Source organism: Phalaenopsis equestris, unplaced genomic scaffold (assembly GCF_001263595.1).
Source record: "Phalaenopsis equestris unplaced genomic scaffold, ASM126359v1 Scaffold001245, whole genome shotgun sequence".
Taxonomy (NCBI): Eukaryota; Viridiplantae; Streptophyta; class Magnoliopsida; order Asparagales; family Orchidaceae; genus Phalaenopsis; species Phalaenopsis equestris.
The window spans coordinates 129,696-145,717 of NW_018165684.1; the positions used below are offsets into that span (position 1 = coordinate 129,696).

The following is a 16,022-nucleotide window of genomic DNA, read 5'->3' on the forward strand; positions in this document are numbered from 1 at the left end:
AGTTGTGGTAAAGGTCCAACTGCAGGTTACAATTAGTGCAATTTGTATAATTAGACTCAACTTCGATCATATAGCACACAATGCACACCTCCAATTAATAGACAGCTAACAATGCATGTGATCCATTTGTGAAATATTCCAAGTTGGTAAAAAATAATAATCAACAAACATAAAGGTAGAAAATACTTTGAAGGTAGAGAATACTTTGACTATAAAGATGACCACCATAAATCACATGAGAGAATGCCGCAACATGAATCCATGATAAGCTCAAAATAATATTGGGAACAAGTCTCCTATTATTTCTTACAGCAGAAAATTGTATCAAATAACAGGAAAAAGCGCACCTGCATTAAATATGCACATCCAGATCTAGTCAATGATGGCAAGGCCTCCTTCTTAGCAAATTCAGATATCCTCTGCTGCACTATACTTTTTACCTAAGTATAATTGTTATTATTTGTTAGAATAAATAGGTTACTCGAAAGAAAGAAATAAACATTAACCCACCAAGGATAGTCTCTGCTCACAATACATACTGTGGCATTCTATTAAAATCTGAGCATACTCTTTCCTCGAAGACCTGCTTTCGATTTCCTCTAAAATAGGTTTGAGCTGCAATAAAACACAAGCAAGTCAGTAGGCACGAGAGTAAGCAGAATAATTCAATGCCTTCAACACAATTTTTTTTTTCAGGCAGTATGAGCACTCGAACCCAAAACCTTGGGAATTTTCACTTTTCTTTTCAACCAATGTGCTACATATTTGGGCACTAGTTTCAACTCTTTCTATACTGAAAACTTTCATTAAATGCATAGCTAGAAATCCATCCAAAAAGAAAAGAAAGACAACTGCAAAACCATGGCTTAAACAAAATGTCGAAAGGTGAACCAGTACCTCGCCAGCTGCTGCTTTAAAACGTACATAAATAACCGATTCTTCAACACCTTCTGCTAAAGATGCTTTATTTGAACCACCGCCTCGAATTGCAGCTTGTACCTACATAAGAAACAAAGAGGAAGTATAGAAATGGAGTCCAAGTCAACATTACGTAAAGTGGCATTACAAAATATAAATGTGGAATTACCTGAACATCGGCAGTTTTGAGAATTGAAAGGACATGAGATCGTATCATACCTAATGCACGAGACTACAGCAACAAAAAAACAGCATTTACTTTAACAACATAGTCTGACTTACGTAAAGTTATCCATCATCAGAAAATAGAAAGAACAAGAAATATAATACTCAATGGAACGAAAATGAAATCTTTAAAAGAAAAGGGGAATTTACTTCAAACAATAGCAACATTATATTTCATAAAAAAGTTGTAAAATATTTCAATCTTTGTCAGCAGTGATGAAAGGAAAAAAAGAAAAGCACACCAATAAAAGCTCAAAATTGGCTGCTTCAACTAAATTCATTTCAAAACCTACAAAGCAAAGAGCTCCCAAAATATTCTCACCCCTCTTTGTCAAACATCAATACTCGGTACTCTTTCCGAAATACTCAACATGCAAAAAAAAAACATACTAAGCAATTAAACCGCATATCCTCTCTGGGATTTCAACTGCTTTCCTCTAACATGACCATCATGAAATAAAATGTTTAATTTAGTAACTTATAACTGTTAATCACATTAAACTCCTACTTTCAAATGAGTAAAGAAGGGTCTCAATGTCGCCGAAAAAATGTTACCGAAATTATCTTAGCTCCTAGGCGAGATGAGAATGCATAAGATGGCATAAGCATCATTTTCAAGGGAAACCAACACTGGCGATGAATGTGAGAAAGACATCAAGATAGACAGTGGAAAATACCAACAAAAAAATAATTAATTAGCCGGCTGCATTGGTTCAACGAGCTAGCTTTGCTATTAGGAAGCTATGTTGCACGGACGCGGGACACATCTATTATTGAAAACATCAGACACGGCCATTCATCGGACACACCATTATAATAAAAATTATTCAAATATATACAAAATTTAAATAAATAAAATATTAAGAATAATACAAATAAGAAAATAAGAAATTTAATAACACTTACTTTTAAAAACTAAGAACACATTTGACATCATTTTTTTTCTTGTTTTAGTTAAAATAATTTTTATAAATTTTATTTTACCTTTAAAAATAAATTAAATTGCATTTAAAATAATTAAAATGTATAAAAGTAAGCATATATTATTTTGTATTGTATCAAAATTTAAGTCCTCTTAATCAATTATTCATTAAAAAAAATGATCATGGGTTTCTTTAGCACCAAATTCTTATATATTTATATATCTAACACTTAAATTTTTCGTAAGCATATATTAAATATATCATGGGTTTCTTTAGCACCAAAATCTTATATATTTATATATCTAACACTTAAATTTTTCTTTTTCTTTTATGCTACACAAATCTTTCATAACACATCTAATATACCACAATTTTCAGTTTTAAAAAGTGAAATACTCATTTTCATATTTTATGTAATGCGACATATATGCAAAAATTGAAATTTCTATGCTAGATATGTAATAATATAAATACAAAAAAAAATTAATTGATATGTATTTAAATATTTCTAAAATTTTATAAAAATATATTTTTTTTTAAATTATAATCATTAAAATATCAGAAATTTTTAATTCATTAATTTAAAACGTGTCCTGCCCATTCAGTGTGTGCTCGGTGTGTCATTTTCTTTTAATATTATTTAAAGCAAACACTTCTATGACGAATGTGACACGTGTCGAAGCAGTGTCCATCTCAAATACGTATCCAAGACCGCAAAACTTTTTAATTAGAAGTGTTTGTACATCATAACTAGGAAGAAAAGGAGGGGGTGAATATAATTCATCTAGTGCAAATTAAAAACTAAGGCAAAGAAAATAGAGAGGAAGGTAGGGAGAGACAAAATTGTGTGATGATGGAGTGAGACAACGCCCCATGCAAACAAAGAGACGAAGGAGACAAGCAGAGCAAAGTCGTATGAGAGAGTGTTGATCGAGTGGTCAGTGAAGCATGCACGAGAACTGACATCTTGAGCAGCGATGATCGACAATGTCAATTGCAGATGATGATCAGTGACAAAGGTCCTATACGGAAGCTAAGGTTCTACCGTATGCAAAGTTGGACACCAAAAAAAAGGGAAGAGACAGATAAACAAGGTTAGGTTTTGCTTTTCTTTAATTTAACTTATAATAAATCCAGTTTTAAGTTTATTAAGTCAAAAGTTGCAAAGGCATATGAATCCAAAAATTATAAAGAGATCATTGGTTTTTCAAGGAAAAGAATCAAGATAAGTTTATATTTATATCTTTCATGTCAGTGGAAATATTTAGAATTAAATTATCATAGGCTGAAATCTTATTTCTATAATATTTTAATGTTATGAAATTGTCCATTAAAAACTTAAAAGTTAAAATTTTGAAATTTATAAGGATAAAAAAGTTTGAAGTTATGTTTGTAATGCTAAATAAGAAAAGAAAATATAACATATGTAATTTAAAAAATTTATAAATTAAAGTAAAATAGTAAAAAATTAATCATTACAACAACAACAACAAAGCCTTAATCCCACTACGTGGGGTCGGCTACATGAATCCTTTTTCTCCATTGCGTCCTATTTAGTGTCATATTTTCATTTAGTTCTAGTAAATTAAGATCATTTTTAATACAATAAGCCCAATTCTTCCTAGGTCTACCTCTGCCTTTCTTAACACAAGTCGAATTTAAAACATCTACTCTCCTAATCGGATCATCTAATGGTCGACTCATCAGATGGTCGATGTTTAATCTGACCAATCCATTTAAGACTACTCTCTCTAATCTTATCCGCCATATATTCATTTCGTATTTTGTCTCTAAGTGTCAAGTCACTCATCCACCTAAACATATTCATCTCAGCAACACTTAACTTTATTTATGCTTCTTTTTAATGGCCAATATTCTATAGTCCCATAGAGCATTGCAAGTCTCACCACCATCATATAAAATTTTCCTTTCAGTCTAAATAGTATTTTTCTAGCACACAATAGACCAAATGCATTCCTCCACTTTAACCAACCAACTTGAATTCTACTAATAACATTCCTATCTATATCACTATCACTTTGAACAATAGACCTGGGATATCTAAAACGTTCACACCCTTTAATGATTTGATCACCCATGGCTACAACTCTACCGTTAGAGCTACTACTACTAAAACTATATTCCTGGTATTCAGTTTTAGTTCTACTTAAACTAAGGCCTTTAGACTCCAATGTAGACCTCCATAATTCAAGTTTTTCCTGGGCTTTTTCTCTCGTTTTATCCACGAGAAAAATATCATCAGCAAAAAGCATACACCAAGGTACATCACCTTGTAGATTGTCCAGTAAGACCATCCATAACTAAAGCAAAAAGATATGGGCTTAAAGTCGATCCCTGATGTAAACCAACAGAAATAGGAAAATATTTTGTCAATCCTCCTTCAGTTTGAACACAAGTAACAGCTCTAGTATACATATCTTTAATGACTTGAATATAAGTCATATTAACACATTTCTTCTCGAGAACTCTCCAAAGGATATCTCTTGGAACCTTATCGTAAGCTTTTTCTAAATCAATAAAAATCAAATGTAGACGGTACACCTAGTGATTTAAGATTTTCGTGATGTATGGCTTAAGTTTGAACACAAATCTCTACGGTACACCTAGTGATTTAAGATTTAAATATTATAATTTTTAAAATATTTTATAAATTTAATAACTTAATTTTTCACGTTTAATCACTTCACACTAGGTATTAATGCAAATACACGTATCATTCAAGTAATATATGACTTTCTTTAGTCTCGAATATTGAACCCAAAAGGAAGGTCGTAAATTGGACATACTTAAGAAAAGTTCTAACTGAATTTAAGTAGTCTAAGCTAGGAAATATGTTTGATTTTTAATGAGATCTAGGGAATTCTACCAAACTAATACTAAACCTCTAATTTTACTATTAAGTTAACTACACTAAGTATAATGAAGCAGGAAAGTTTCAACAACAACAACAACAACAAAGCCTTAATCCCACTACGTGGGGTCGGCTACATGAATCCTTTTTCTCCATTGCGTCCTATTTAGTGTCATATTTTCATTTAGTTCTAGTAAATTAAGATCATTTTTAATACAATAAGCCCAAGTCTTCCTAGGTCTACCTCTGCCTTTCTTAACACAAGTCGAATTTAAAACATCTACTCTCCTAATCGGATCATCTAATGGTCGACGTTTAATATGACCAAACCATCTAAGACGACTTTCTCTAATTTTGTCTGTCACAGGAGCTACACCAACCCTATCACGAATATATTCATTCCACATTTTGTCTCTAAGTGTAAAGCCACTCATCCACCTAATCATTCTCATCTCGGCAACACTTAACTTATTATTATGCTTCTCTTTTAAAGGCCAACATTCAGCGCCATAGAGCATTGCAGGTCTCACCACCATCTTATAAAATTTTCCTTTCAGTCTTAGCGGTACTTTTCTATCACACAAAAGGCCCGAAGCATTCCTCCACTTCAACCAACCAACTTGAATTCTACTATTAACATCCCCATCTATATCACCATCGCTTTGGACAACGGACCCAAGATATCTAAATCGTTCACACCTTTTAATAATTTGATCACCCAAAGTCACACTTCTGTCACTAGAGCTATTACTACTAAAATTACATTCCATGTATTCAGTTTTAGTTCTACTTAAACGAAGGCCTTTAGACTCCAATGTAGACCTCCATAATTCAAGTTTTTCCTGGGCTTTTTCTCTCGTTTTATCCACGCGAAGAATATCATCAGCAAAAAGCATACACCAAGGTACATCCTCTTGTAGATGTCCAGTAAGACCATCCATAACTAAAGCAAAAAGATATGGGCTTAAAGTCGATCCCTGATGTAAACCAACAGAAATAGGAAAATATTTTGTCAATCCTCCTTCAGTTTGAACACAAGTAACAGCTCTAGTATACATATCTTTAATGACTTGAATATAAGTCATATCAACACATTTCTTCTCGAGAACTCTCCAAAGGATATCTCTTGGAACCTTATCGTAAGCTTTTTCTAAATCAATAAAAATCAAATGTAGATTCTCCTTATTGTCTCTGAACTTCTCCATCAAACCTCTCAATAAAAAATTAATCATTATTGTTTAGAAATAATACCTTCAATTTTTTGATTTGGTGAAATCGACAAAGATTAATAACTGAATTTGTAAACTAGAAGAAGATTTTGCAGAGTAATCGAAGATCATGTATGATTGTGTTCTTAAAATAGTTCTAAAATAATAAATATATTGAATGAAATATAAAATAAATGTAAATTAATTAATTATAACATATTAATTATAAGCTAAACATCACGTTTACTTGTAGATTAAACAATAATCGAAGTGATAAAGCAAATTAAAGGACAGAAGAGTCAACAAATATCATTAAAGGTTAACTTTATAAAGTGACAAAAAGGTGAATCATTACTTTTATATCTTTACTAAATACTACTATTTTTAAATGCATTCATATTTTCAAAGCTTAAACTATTATAGTATAGATAAAACAAAGGAATGTTCACTGTATTATAAATATTTCATATGTTGCATTTGCACTTAAATTTTAGCATATGATTTGATGATTTAGAAAATAAAAAAAATCAAATGAATTAAACATAAAATTCAATCACAGGAACAACCCCCTCATAGTACTAGCTGAGGACACTATTGTAGCTATGCAAGAAAATAAAAATAAATGCAGCTTGATCGTTACAAAAATTTTATGGTGCTCTTGAGATACTTTTTTAGATAAAATGCAATTAAATTTATTAAAGATATTCTAATTAAATAATACAAATAATTAGAAGTTTTAAATGAATAAACTTTTAACATTTAATTATTTTTTTAACAGCATTCATGTTAGAGGATGTGCATATAAGTTTAGTACACAGTAAAATTGTGATTATTCAATAAGATGTATAACTTAAATTGTTTAACTACTTATTTGAGGAAAAGCTCCTTTCAATTAAAATGACAGACAAAAAATAATATGTTTATCAAAACAGAGGAGCAAATGAAAATAGTAATCAAACAATATTGTTACTGTGGTCAGTTTCTTTTCTTCACCAGCATTGTTACAAGCTGGACATTCTCATGTGTTTCAGTGATGTATAAGAACATTGGTGGATTAACGACTTTTTATTGTTTGGATGCTTTGAATTTTATAACTCTACCATATGCCCATCCAGTCCCATTTTAGAAATTTCAGGATCCCAAACCGAATTTTGACAGCCAGAACATTCTGTGTTGCCGAGTTTCAACAATCAAATCATTTCAAATAGTAGGAGGTGCATGCTTGGAGAGGTTACGAACTTTTATTTGGCGCCATCTGCTAGATAAAAAAACTCACTAGCAACAATCCCATTAACCAAAACCTTGAGACAAAAGTCAGCAGCTAGATATGGTGATATATCAACAGCACACACAAACATGTGTTTCACAGTATGGAACTACTAGTAGGCATTTCAAGAAAAGTTTAGCAATTGACCGATTCCCAACTCTTGATGTGATGGGAAACAATAGTAGAAATGCCCGATACACCTGAAGCTGGCATGAAGGCCATTCATTAATCCCACCTAAAAAACATCTTCAAATTATTAATTTACACCAACGATGTGAGAACATTATTATTCTTGTACCAGTCTTTCCCTCACCTCCCTATCTAGGTACATTATTAGCCTTACACCAACTCCATCCATCTTATAGCAAGAAAAATTACAAGTGAAAAAGTACACTGGATTCTCTCAGTTCCCAAAAAATATTTTCAACAGTATTAACCTTGTACAACCTATTTTGGGGTCATTTTGTGAATCCTCATATTCCATTCATTCATGGCAATCCATGTAACTGCTAGTCTACTTATTCTTTCTTAATCCATCAAATTAATTTCATCTAACAGCCCAATTGGTGCACTTTTTATGTACATGCCCAAAGATGCCTGTCCAAAACCTAGACAATTTCTTGATCGTGTGTCAATCTTTGTGCAGAAACCATGTTATTGACCTCTAAATTCTCAGAAATGAAAAGCTTAAAAAATAGTCTCCTAGCGACCCGGTGAAAGAGACATTCTCCCAGTGATTATAAATACATTAATTTGATATTAAAAAATCAGCATTAGTAAGCTTGCAACCAAAAAAGTACCTGAAGCTGTCGAAACTTCACTAGGTACACTGCCGATTCTGCATATTGTGGATTACTCTCAACATACCTAAGCTCATTAAATCAATGACCCGATCAAAGTTGTACTTTGCAAAGAAAGAGTTCCAAACAGTGTAAGGGAGCAAGGGATAACTTACGAGATGCAGTCATCAAGCCGTTTCAGCAAAGGAAGAAATTGCCCATTCCCAATACTCATGTTCGGAGAATAGAAACTGGAAGAAGCCTGCAAAATGTATCAAAGGAAAAGATTGTTAGATAAATAGAAAACTAGAACTAAATGCTCACCAAAATATCCATTAAGATACATCAAACTTCATATGTGTGACAATTTAGAAAGGATTCACTAAGTGTTACATTGGATACAAAGAAAGCCCTAGTGTCACGAAGAAATCACTTTAAAATTCATAGCTAAAATACATTCATTTAATGACCGATATAAGAATTTACCTTAAAATTTCTTTAATCAGTGATGCGAGAATGGCAATAATTCTTCTTGGAATACAAAACTTTAGCAGAAAACAAATGAAGACCTTTCTTAAATAAAGCATAACTTAACTAATGAAAATCCTATTTAAAAACAAGAAGGTAAAAGAATTTTAAAAAAATACGGTACTAGAGTAGTTTAAAATAAAAAAAAAGGCTAACAGAATAGGATGCACATGAATCGTGAGAAAATGAACGATGTAAAATTATTTTACAGAAGAAAGAACAAGAGATTCTCAGAAACAAATAAAAAAGGTAATGAGAATTGGAGAAGTAATCTAAATTTCAGTAAGCCATGAGAATAAGAACTCTAAGTTTAAACAGCATCCCAATACCCATATCTAAATTAGATCCTTCATTATTGGTCCATCTTTTTTTGTGTGCTTATTGCTTGCTTAAATGAGGCCCCACATGGTGAAAGTCTATGTGAAACATCAGAAGCAATTTAAGTGATTCAAACTGACGCGGCGGCGTTTTTATTATAAATAGGTTATTTTCCCATTTAGAATTTAATTTTTGTTGCCTTTAGATTTCTTGTCTTCAACATCTCTCCCTTGCTATGTCCTGTATTCGAGAACAGCTGCTCCTGCTATATCATGCTCTAAGGTGGTAATTATCTCCACATATCCCATTGCCTATCCCCCCCTCCCCCCCTGCTTGATGAATCTTACCTTCACCCCTATCCTTCCAATTTCCCTGCCACCAACCCTAACTTGATCCCCAACTTCTGCTGCAAAACACCCCAACGCCATTTGCTGCAAGCATAAGTCCCTCCAGCAACTCAACCTGCTGCCGCCCTCACTCCTCCATACCTCTTGTGCTACTGGCAATCCCCAATCCCTCTCCATTGCAACCTCCTCCTACATCTCCACCTGCTGCCGCCCTCTTCCCGCCAACCCTCCTGTGCTGCCACCAACCCTCTGATTCCTCTCCAGCCATTAAGATAAACTTGATACGTGTATGATAATTTAGAAAGTATTCAATAAGTGTTACATTGGATACAAAGAAAGCCTAGTGTCATGAGAAAATCACTTAAAAATTCATAGCTAAAAGACATTCATTTAATGACTGATATAAGAATTTTCCTTAAATTTTTTTTAATTAGTGAGGCAAGAATGGTTGTATATCTTCTTGGAATACAAACTAATGCAAATCCTATTCTAAAAAAAAGGTAAAAGAATTTTAAAAAATATGGTACTAGAGCAGTTTAAAATAAAAAAAAAGGCAAACAGAATAGGATGCACATGAATCATGCGAAAATGTTTACAGAAAAAAAAAAAGAGATTCTCAGAAATAAATGAAAAAGGTAATGAGAATTGGAGAAGTAATTTAAATTTCAGTAAGCCGTAAAGAATAAGAGCTCTAAGATTAAACAGCATCACTTCCGCCGGACATGTAAAGTTTTTGAGTCAATTTTGGGGGATCATGTTGGGGAAGCCAGGCACTAAGCTTTAATTTAGTTCAGCAGCTCGCCCACAGACGAACAGTAACATGAAGGTAGTGACAAAAGTCTGGGTAACTTGCTGAGGTGATTTGTCGGAAAGTATATTAAACAATGAAATTTTATTCTAGCTCAAGCCGAGTTGTCTTACAATAGATCCGTTGACCAGACTACAGGACGCACCCCATTTGAGATTGTGTATGGGTGCAACCCACTCACTCCACTTGACTTGGAACCTCTCGTGACAACATCAGAGATTAATGAGAATGCTGAAAAATGGAAGCAAGAGATTCAGAAGCTCCACGAAGAGGTTAGAAGCAGATCATTAAAGAAAACCGCAAGTACCAGACACGGGCAAATAAGACTAGAAAGAAGGTGACTTTTCAAAAAGTGGAATTAGTGTGGATCCGGTAGAAGAAAACAAGATTTCAGATGGGAGCATTCGGGAAACTCAAGCCTAAAGCAGATTGACCTTTCAAAATCCTCAAGAAGTTGAACGATAATGCTTATAAGATCGACCTCTCAGAGAACAATAATGTTTCTGCTATGTTCAAAGTAGCGAACTTAAAGTCGTGCTACGAAGAGCCAGAAGCTTCAACAAATGAAGTCAAAGCTCCATCAGCCCCAGAAAACTGACACTGGCTTAAGTGGTTCAGCAAGTGCCTACAGGGAGGCTGAACCAACCGAACCCTGCTTGGGTTAGGGCAGCCACCCAAGGGAAGGGATTTCCCCCGCATAGTTATCCTTTATTATAAATATGTTATTTTTTTTTGTTTAAGGTTTAGTTTTTGTTGCTTTCAGATTTCTTGTCGGTGTATCTCCCTTGCTAAGGTTGTATCTGAAGATAAGTGGTGCTCCAGTTGTACCCTACTCCAAAGGGGTGATATCTCCCACATAATCCATTGTTTATTCCCCTCCCTGCTTGCTCCAATCTTACCTGCGCCCCTATCCTTTATGTTTCCCTACCGTCAACGCTAGCTCCACCCCTACTACTATCGCAAAACACCCCAAACTCATCCGCTGCTGTCGTAAGTTTCTCCAGCATCTCAGCCTATTGTCGCCCTGACCCGTCCAGCCATCCTATGCAAAGTTTACTAGATACAAGCCCAAAATCTATGACTAAATCATTTGCTTAACAAAGTAATTATACCTCATTAGAAACAATTATAGAAAAGGTAAGATGTGCATGCACGATCCAACCAAACAAGAGGAATCAACACGTTCAAATTTAGAATGAAATTGTATTAACACTCCAAGGCTTCAAGAACTTATAACCCATTCACAGTTTTTGCTTATGGGTAATTCGACATCATAAGATTCAGTAGTCATCCATGTCAACAGGTGAATTTGAAAATGGTTAAAGAGAAAATCTTTAAACTTCCAAGCAGCAAACAATAATAAGATTCAGATCCTTTCTTCAAACAGTTGTGGCTTGTGACAATAAGCCTTTCATTAATGGAGAACATTTGAGTGCATACGATCTCTCCACAAGACATCCAGTCACCAGAAGAGGTAGTAATATGTAACAAATACTTGGGACCCACACTCAACAAACTCCCTTTTATTTATCACCATCTCAGTAATCTGTGTGATCCCTTCAGCCTTAGTTATCAAACCTTAGACTATTGCTATTATTTTGTAATTAATTTAATTTCCAGATTTCATTTTTTTTTCTATCAGATGCACTCCTAGGAGTCATAAATTTTGTACATATTAAAATAAATTACACGCACCACATTCTCTCCAATTCTTATCATAATATAAGTGCCCTTTTCCAATTCCATATATTTTCATCACTGCAGGCTTCATCACGACATCCCAAATCTACTGCTTTTACTGCTACATTCTCTCTTTTTCTCCTATGTTTCCGTAACTGCAACCATCAGTGTTGCATTGTCACATATTTCTCATTATCGTAGCTTTCCATTGATGCGCTATTGCAAACATGTCCCATCATTGCAACCTTCATTGTTGCATTGTCATTTTCTTTCGTTTTCTATTTACCATATACATGGGGAATAACAACAATACCGTCAAACCTCCGCCAAGAGTTCCCTAGAAACTGAGAAATGCAATCTAAATCCAGTAGGGGAGTTGCAAAGCATCCATTCATCATATCAATTGAACGGAAAAACTATGCAAAATGATTCATTGGTTCACAGATTCTTAAAGAGATTAAAAACGTAGGTCATTTATAAAGGGTAGAAAGATTAAAAAAAGGCTTGCTAAGAGCACTCGAAAAAACATCTACAACATCTATTTATAATCTATCATTCTCATGTATTACCTTCTCTTCCCGTGCCTTTACAGTTTATTGACGCCAATTTCTGGCTCTTGGATCATTGATTCAACAGCTAAATACCCCCTATGATTAACACCTCTCACAAATTTATTTCACAAACCACTTCTCTTACCAACAAAAAAATTACTATGATCAATGGAATTTTAACAATCATGATTGGTTACGGAGATAATCTTTTAAACAATATTTCACAACTTTGATATGTCAATTGGATTTTGAATGGATAACATGTTGATAAATTAATTTTACAAAAGCAGTATTGTGTTATCCTTCATATTATATCATTAAGGAATTGGAGGAAATGGACCAAAGGACGAATGGACTTCTTTAAGGAAGTGGTCTCAACAACCTTGAGAAATCTATGATCAAAAAGCAAAATGCTAAAGTAAGGAAAGTTTCACCAGAAAGAAATAAAATCAAACTACTAGCCAAAAATTAAATTCAAATATATGGGATTGAATATCTTAAAACCTCTACTCAAGTTCCTATAATGAGCACTATTTGAGATAGCTCATCATCATTAGCCAAGAGAGAAGGCAATAAACCACAAATTGATATGAAAAATGCCTTTTTATATGGTGAAATAAAAGAGGGTTCATATGGAAGTCCAACTAGAATTTAGCTTATATGTACAATAAAAGATATTTTAGATTCGACTTATATTATGAAAGGCAGAGATAAACCTAAAAAGACTTGGGAATCTGATGTTTTTTTTATGCTTAATTTTCTTTACATTTATCACATGTTTTTGATTGAATGAAATTGTCACATGTTTTTGAATGAAATTGCACTTTAAAGAAATGTTATTTTCATGTTTATCTTACAGGCATAACACTTGGAGCGAATTGGAGCTAAAATGAGGCGAAACAGAGTCAAACGTGAGCAAATGGAGGTTCTGCCAGCAGGGTGGAGCCAAGGAGCATGTCTCCGCCCAGAAAACAGAGAAGATGGTGTCTGGGCGCCCGAACTGTCCAAGGTCAGTTTATGCACGCCCCAAGAAGATATTTGACGGATCTGGACGTTTGGAAAAATACTTTTTGGCATTTCTAAGTCTTAGAATTCTCCAGGAAGGCCGAGATGTCGTAGATAAGAGTAAGAAATGCAAATTTTTACCTTCCCTGTAAAGATTGGAGAGGGATTTTGAGAGATATACGTACGGGATTGTATTAGCATTGCATGAATCAGCAGGAGACTTTGTTGAAGAGATTTTCATCTTTCTTTCAGAGGAAAAAAACTAAGTTATTGTGTTCTTCATTATCTTATACTTGTTGTAAACACTTATCTAGTGGATTTACTTTGATTTAATGAAGTTTTCTACTGTGTGTGACACCTGCTTTGTGAAGTAGAATTCTTAAACTTTTCTTTTGAAATGAATTGAATGAATGTTTAGGATGTTAAAATGCTTGTTAGAATAGGTTTTTCATATTATAGTAATGGTTATTACTTCATGTTTTATTTACTAATCAATCTGGTCAATTGTATGTTAAAATTTGTTGTGAACTCACAAGTTCCGAAAAGCCTATGGCTTTAACAACTAGGAGAAACCACATTGAACTTATGGGTGACGGAAAAGAAGTCTAAGGATGCAATGCAATGTTAGGGAGATATTCGTTGATGGGTGCAAATTGGTGATTCTAGAGTAACTGGCTAGATTCCTAACCAATTTGATCCAGGGTTTCGTACCTCAAATATATGATTAAGCCAATTAGAGGGTTATTAGGAGAAGGAGACTCTAGGGTGATAGGCTAGAAGTTTCGCATTGATAATCTAGTTATTTTAAGAAATCGACCCTAGGTTAACTGAGCTACATTATACACTCGGAAGTAGGTAACTTAAATTTTTGCATCTTATTATCACTGACCACATTAGATTCTAAGCATCTCATTCTTACACATTATCTAGGTCACCACAAGAGAAAAGTAGTTTTTATACCTCAAAATTCACCAAACCAATTTATCTAGTTAGGTTTAACGTTAGATTTAAGCTTGTATTTAGGAGCAGTTGTTAGAAAAACACACTTAATCAACATTCCAAACTAAGACATCATAGTAGTAAACTAGAACTTAGCCTAAGGGGTTTCTTATCTCACTTCTCTCTGGGATCAATAATCGAGACTCCATTAGAGTCATATATTACTTAATGATACGTATAGTTGCGTAGAACCCTTCGTGTGTAAACTATTAATCAAAATCTAAACTCTATAACATATCCATTTTGCACACTAGCCACCTAAAGAAACTGGGTCAAGTTTTTGGCCAGTAAACAAAATAGTTGGGTAATGCGGGTCGGGGAAGCATATTATACAAAAAATAATCTTAATCTATTAGAATTTTATGAAATTTTGAAACTTAACGGGACACAATAAAGAAAAAGAATTCGTGTAGCCGACCCCATTTAGTGGGATAAAGGCTTGTTGTTGTTGTTGTTGTAGAATAAAAGATATGTAAGCTATAAGGGATTGTATATGTTGAAGTAATATCTAAAATCAAGTTTTGGAAGGTTTTCCAAAGTAATACTCGACATGGAATACAAATAAATTTTAAGGAGACATTAATACTTCTAAAATCAAGTTTTGGAAGGTTTTCCAAAGTATTATTGGTGAAGTATATAGCTTCAAAGGAAGTCTCTACACTATTACATTATGTTTAAGACATTATCATAACTGATAGTGACTTGGAAAAGATGGAGGATTCAAATAAAAATATTGTTCTAATAACTTGATGTCAAAGAATCAGACACACTAGAATGATTCGTTGGCCTTGAAGTTACACACTTTCGACATCTCACAACATACATAGTCGAACTGTTGAAAAAGAGAAATGAGAATGCAAATTTTTCAAGAGCACCATAAAATTCATTCATAAACTTCCAGATACTTCAAAAGAAAACATAGATACTTAAAATATCTTATTAAAGACCAGTGGGAAGACTTATTTATTAATCACAAACTAGACCAAACATTACCTATATTGTTGGTCTAGAGAGTCAATTCATGCATACTTCAAAAGAAACAAATCTTAGGATATAAAATAGAATTCTAAATTATTTAAATGGAAATCAAGCAAAAGAATTTTATTCAAATGGGGGGAGAATTGGCCACTCGAAGTATAAACAGATATATTATGTAAGTAATATGATTGACAGAAGGTAAGCTTCATAGTATAGTACATTTTTTGGAGGAAAGCTTATGATTTAGAAAGTAAAAAAATATGAGATAGCAAGATCTAATGCCAAAAGTGAATTTAAATCTACAGCACAGAGAAACTGCAAATTGTTCTTGCCAAAAATTATTACAAAAGATTTAAAGGTTGAAAGAAAAGATCTTAGGCCCTATTTTTTATGAAAATATGTCAGCCATCAATATTGCACATAATCCCAAACACTAAGATCAAGAAACATATTGAAGTTAAGAGATATTTTATAAAGGCGAAGCTTGATAATGATCTAATATATACTCCATTCATAACCACAAATGAAAAACTTGCTGAGCGTTTAATCAAAAGCTTATTCAGGACAATCTTACAAAAATTATCAAAACTTGGAATGGATAACATCCATTCATACA

General features: G+C 33.4%; 1 protein-coding gene across 2 annotated transcripts in view; it reads right to left on the reverse strand.

The window, feature by feature from the left end:
- The window catches only part of LOC110033646 (conserved oligomeric Golgi complex subunit 3), a 121,776-nt gene that overhangs the window by 71,967 nt on the left and 33,787 nt on the right, over nucleotides 1–16,022 (reverse strand). For both annotated transcript variants that reach the window (XM_020737697.1, XM_020737696.1), the window contains exons 8-13: nucleotides 8,369–8,454; nucleotides 8,214–8,280; nucleotides 1,088–1,150; nucleotides 898–999; nucleotides 511–615; nucleotides 348–440 (exon numbers count right to left, since the gene is read on the reverse strand). In XM_020737697.1, coding sequence (XP_020593356.1) covers nucleotides 348–440; nucleotides 511–615; nucleotides 898–999; nucleotides 1,088–1,150; nucleotides 8,214–8,280; nucleotides 8,369–8,454 — 516 coding nt within the window. The remainder of the gene's footprint in view (nucleotides 1–347; nucleotides 441–510; nucleotides 616–897; nucleotides 1,000–1,087; nucleotides 1,151–8,213; nucleotides 8,281–8,368; nucleotides 8,455–16,022) is intronic.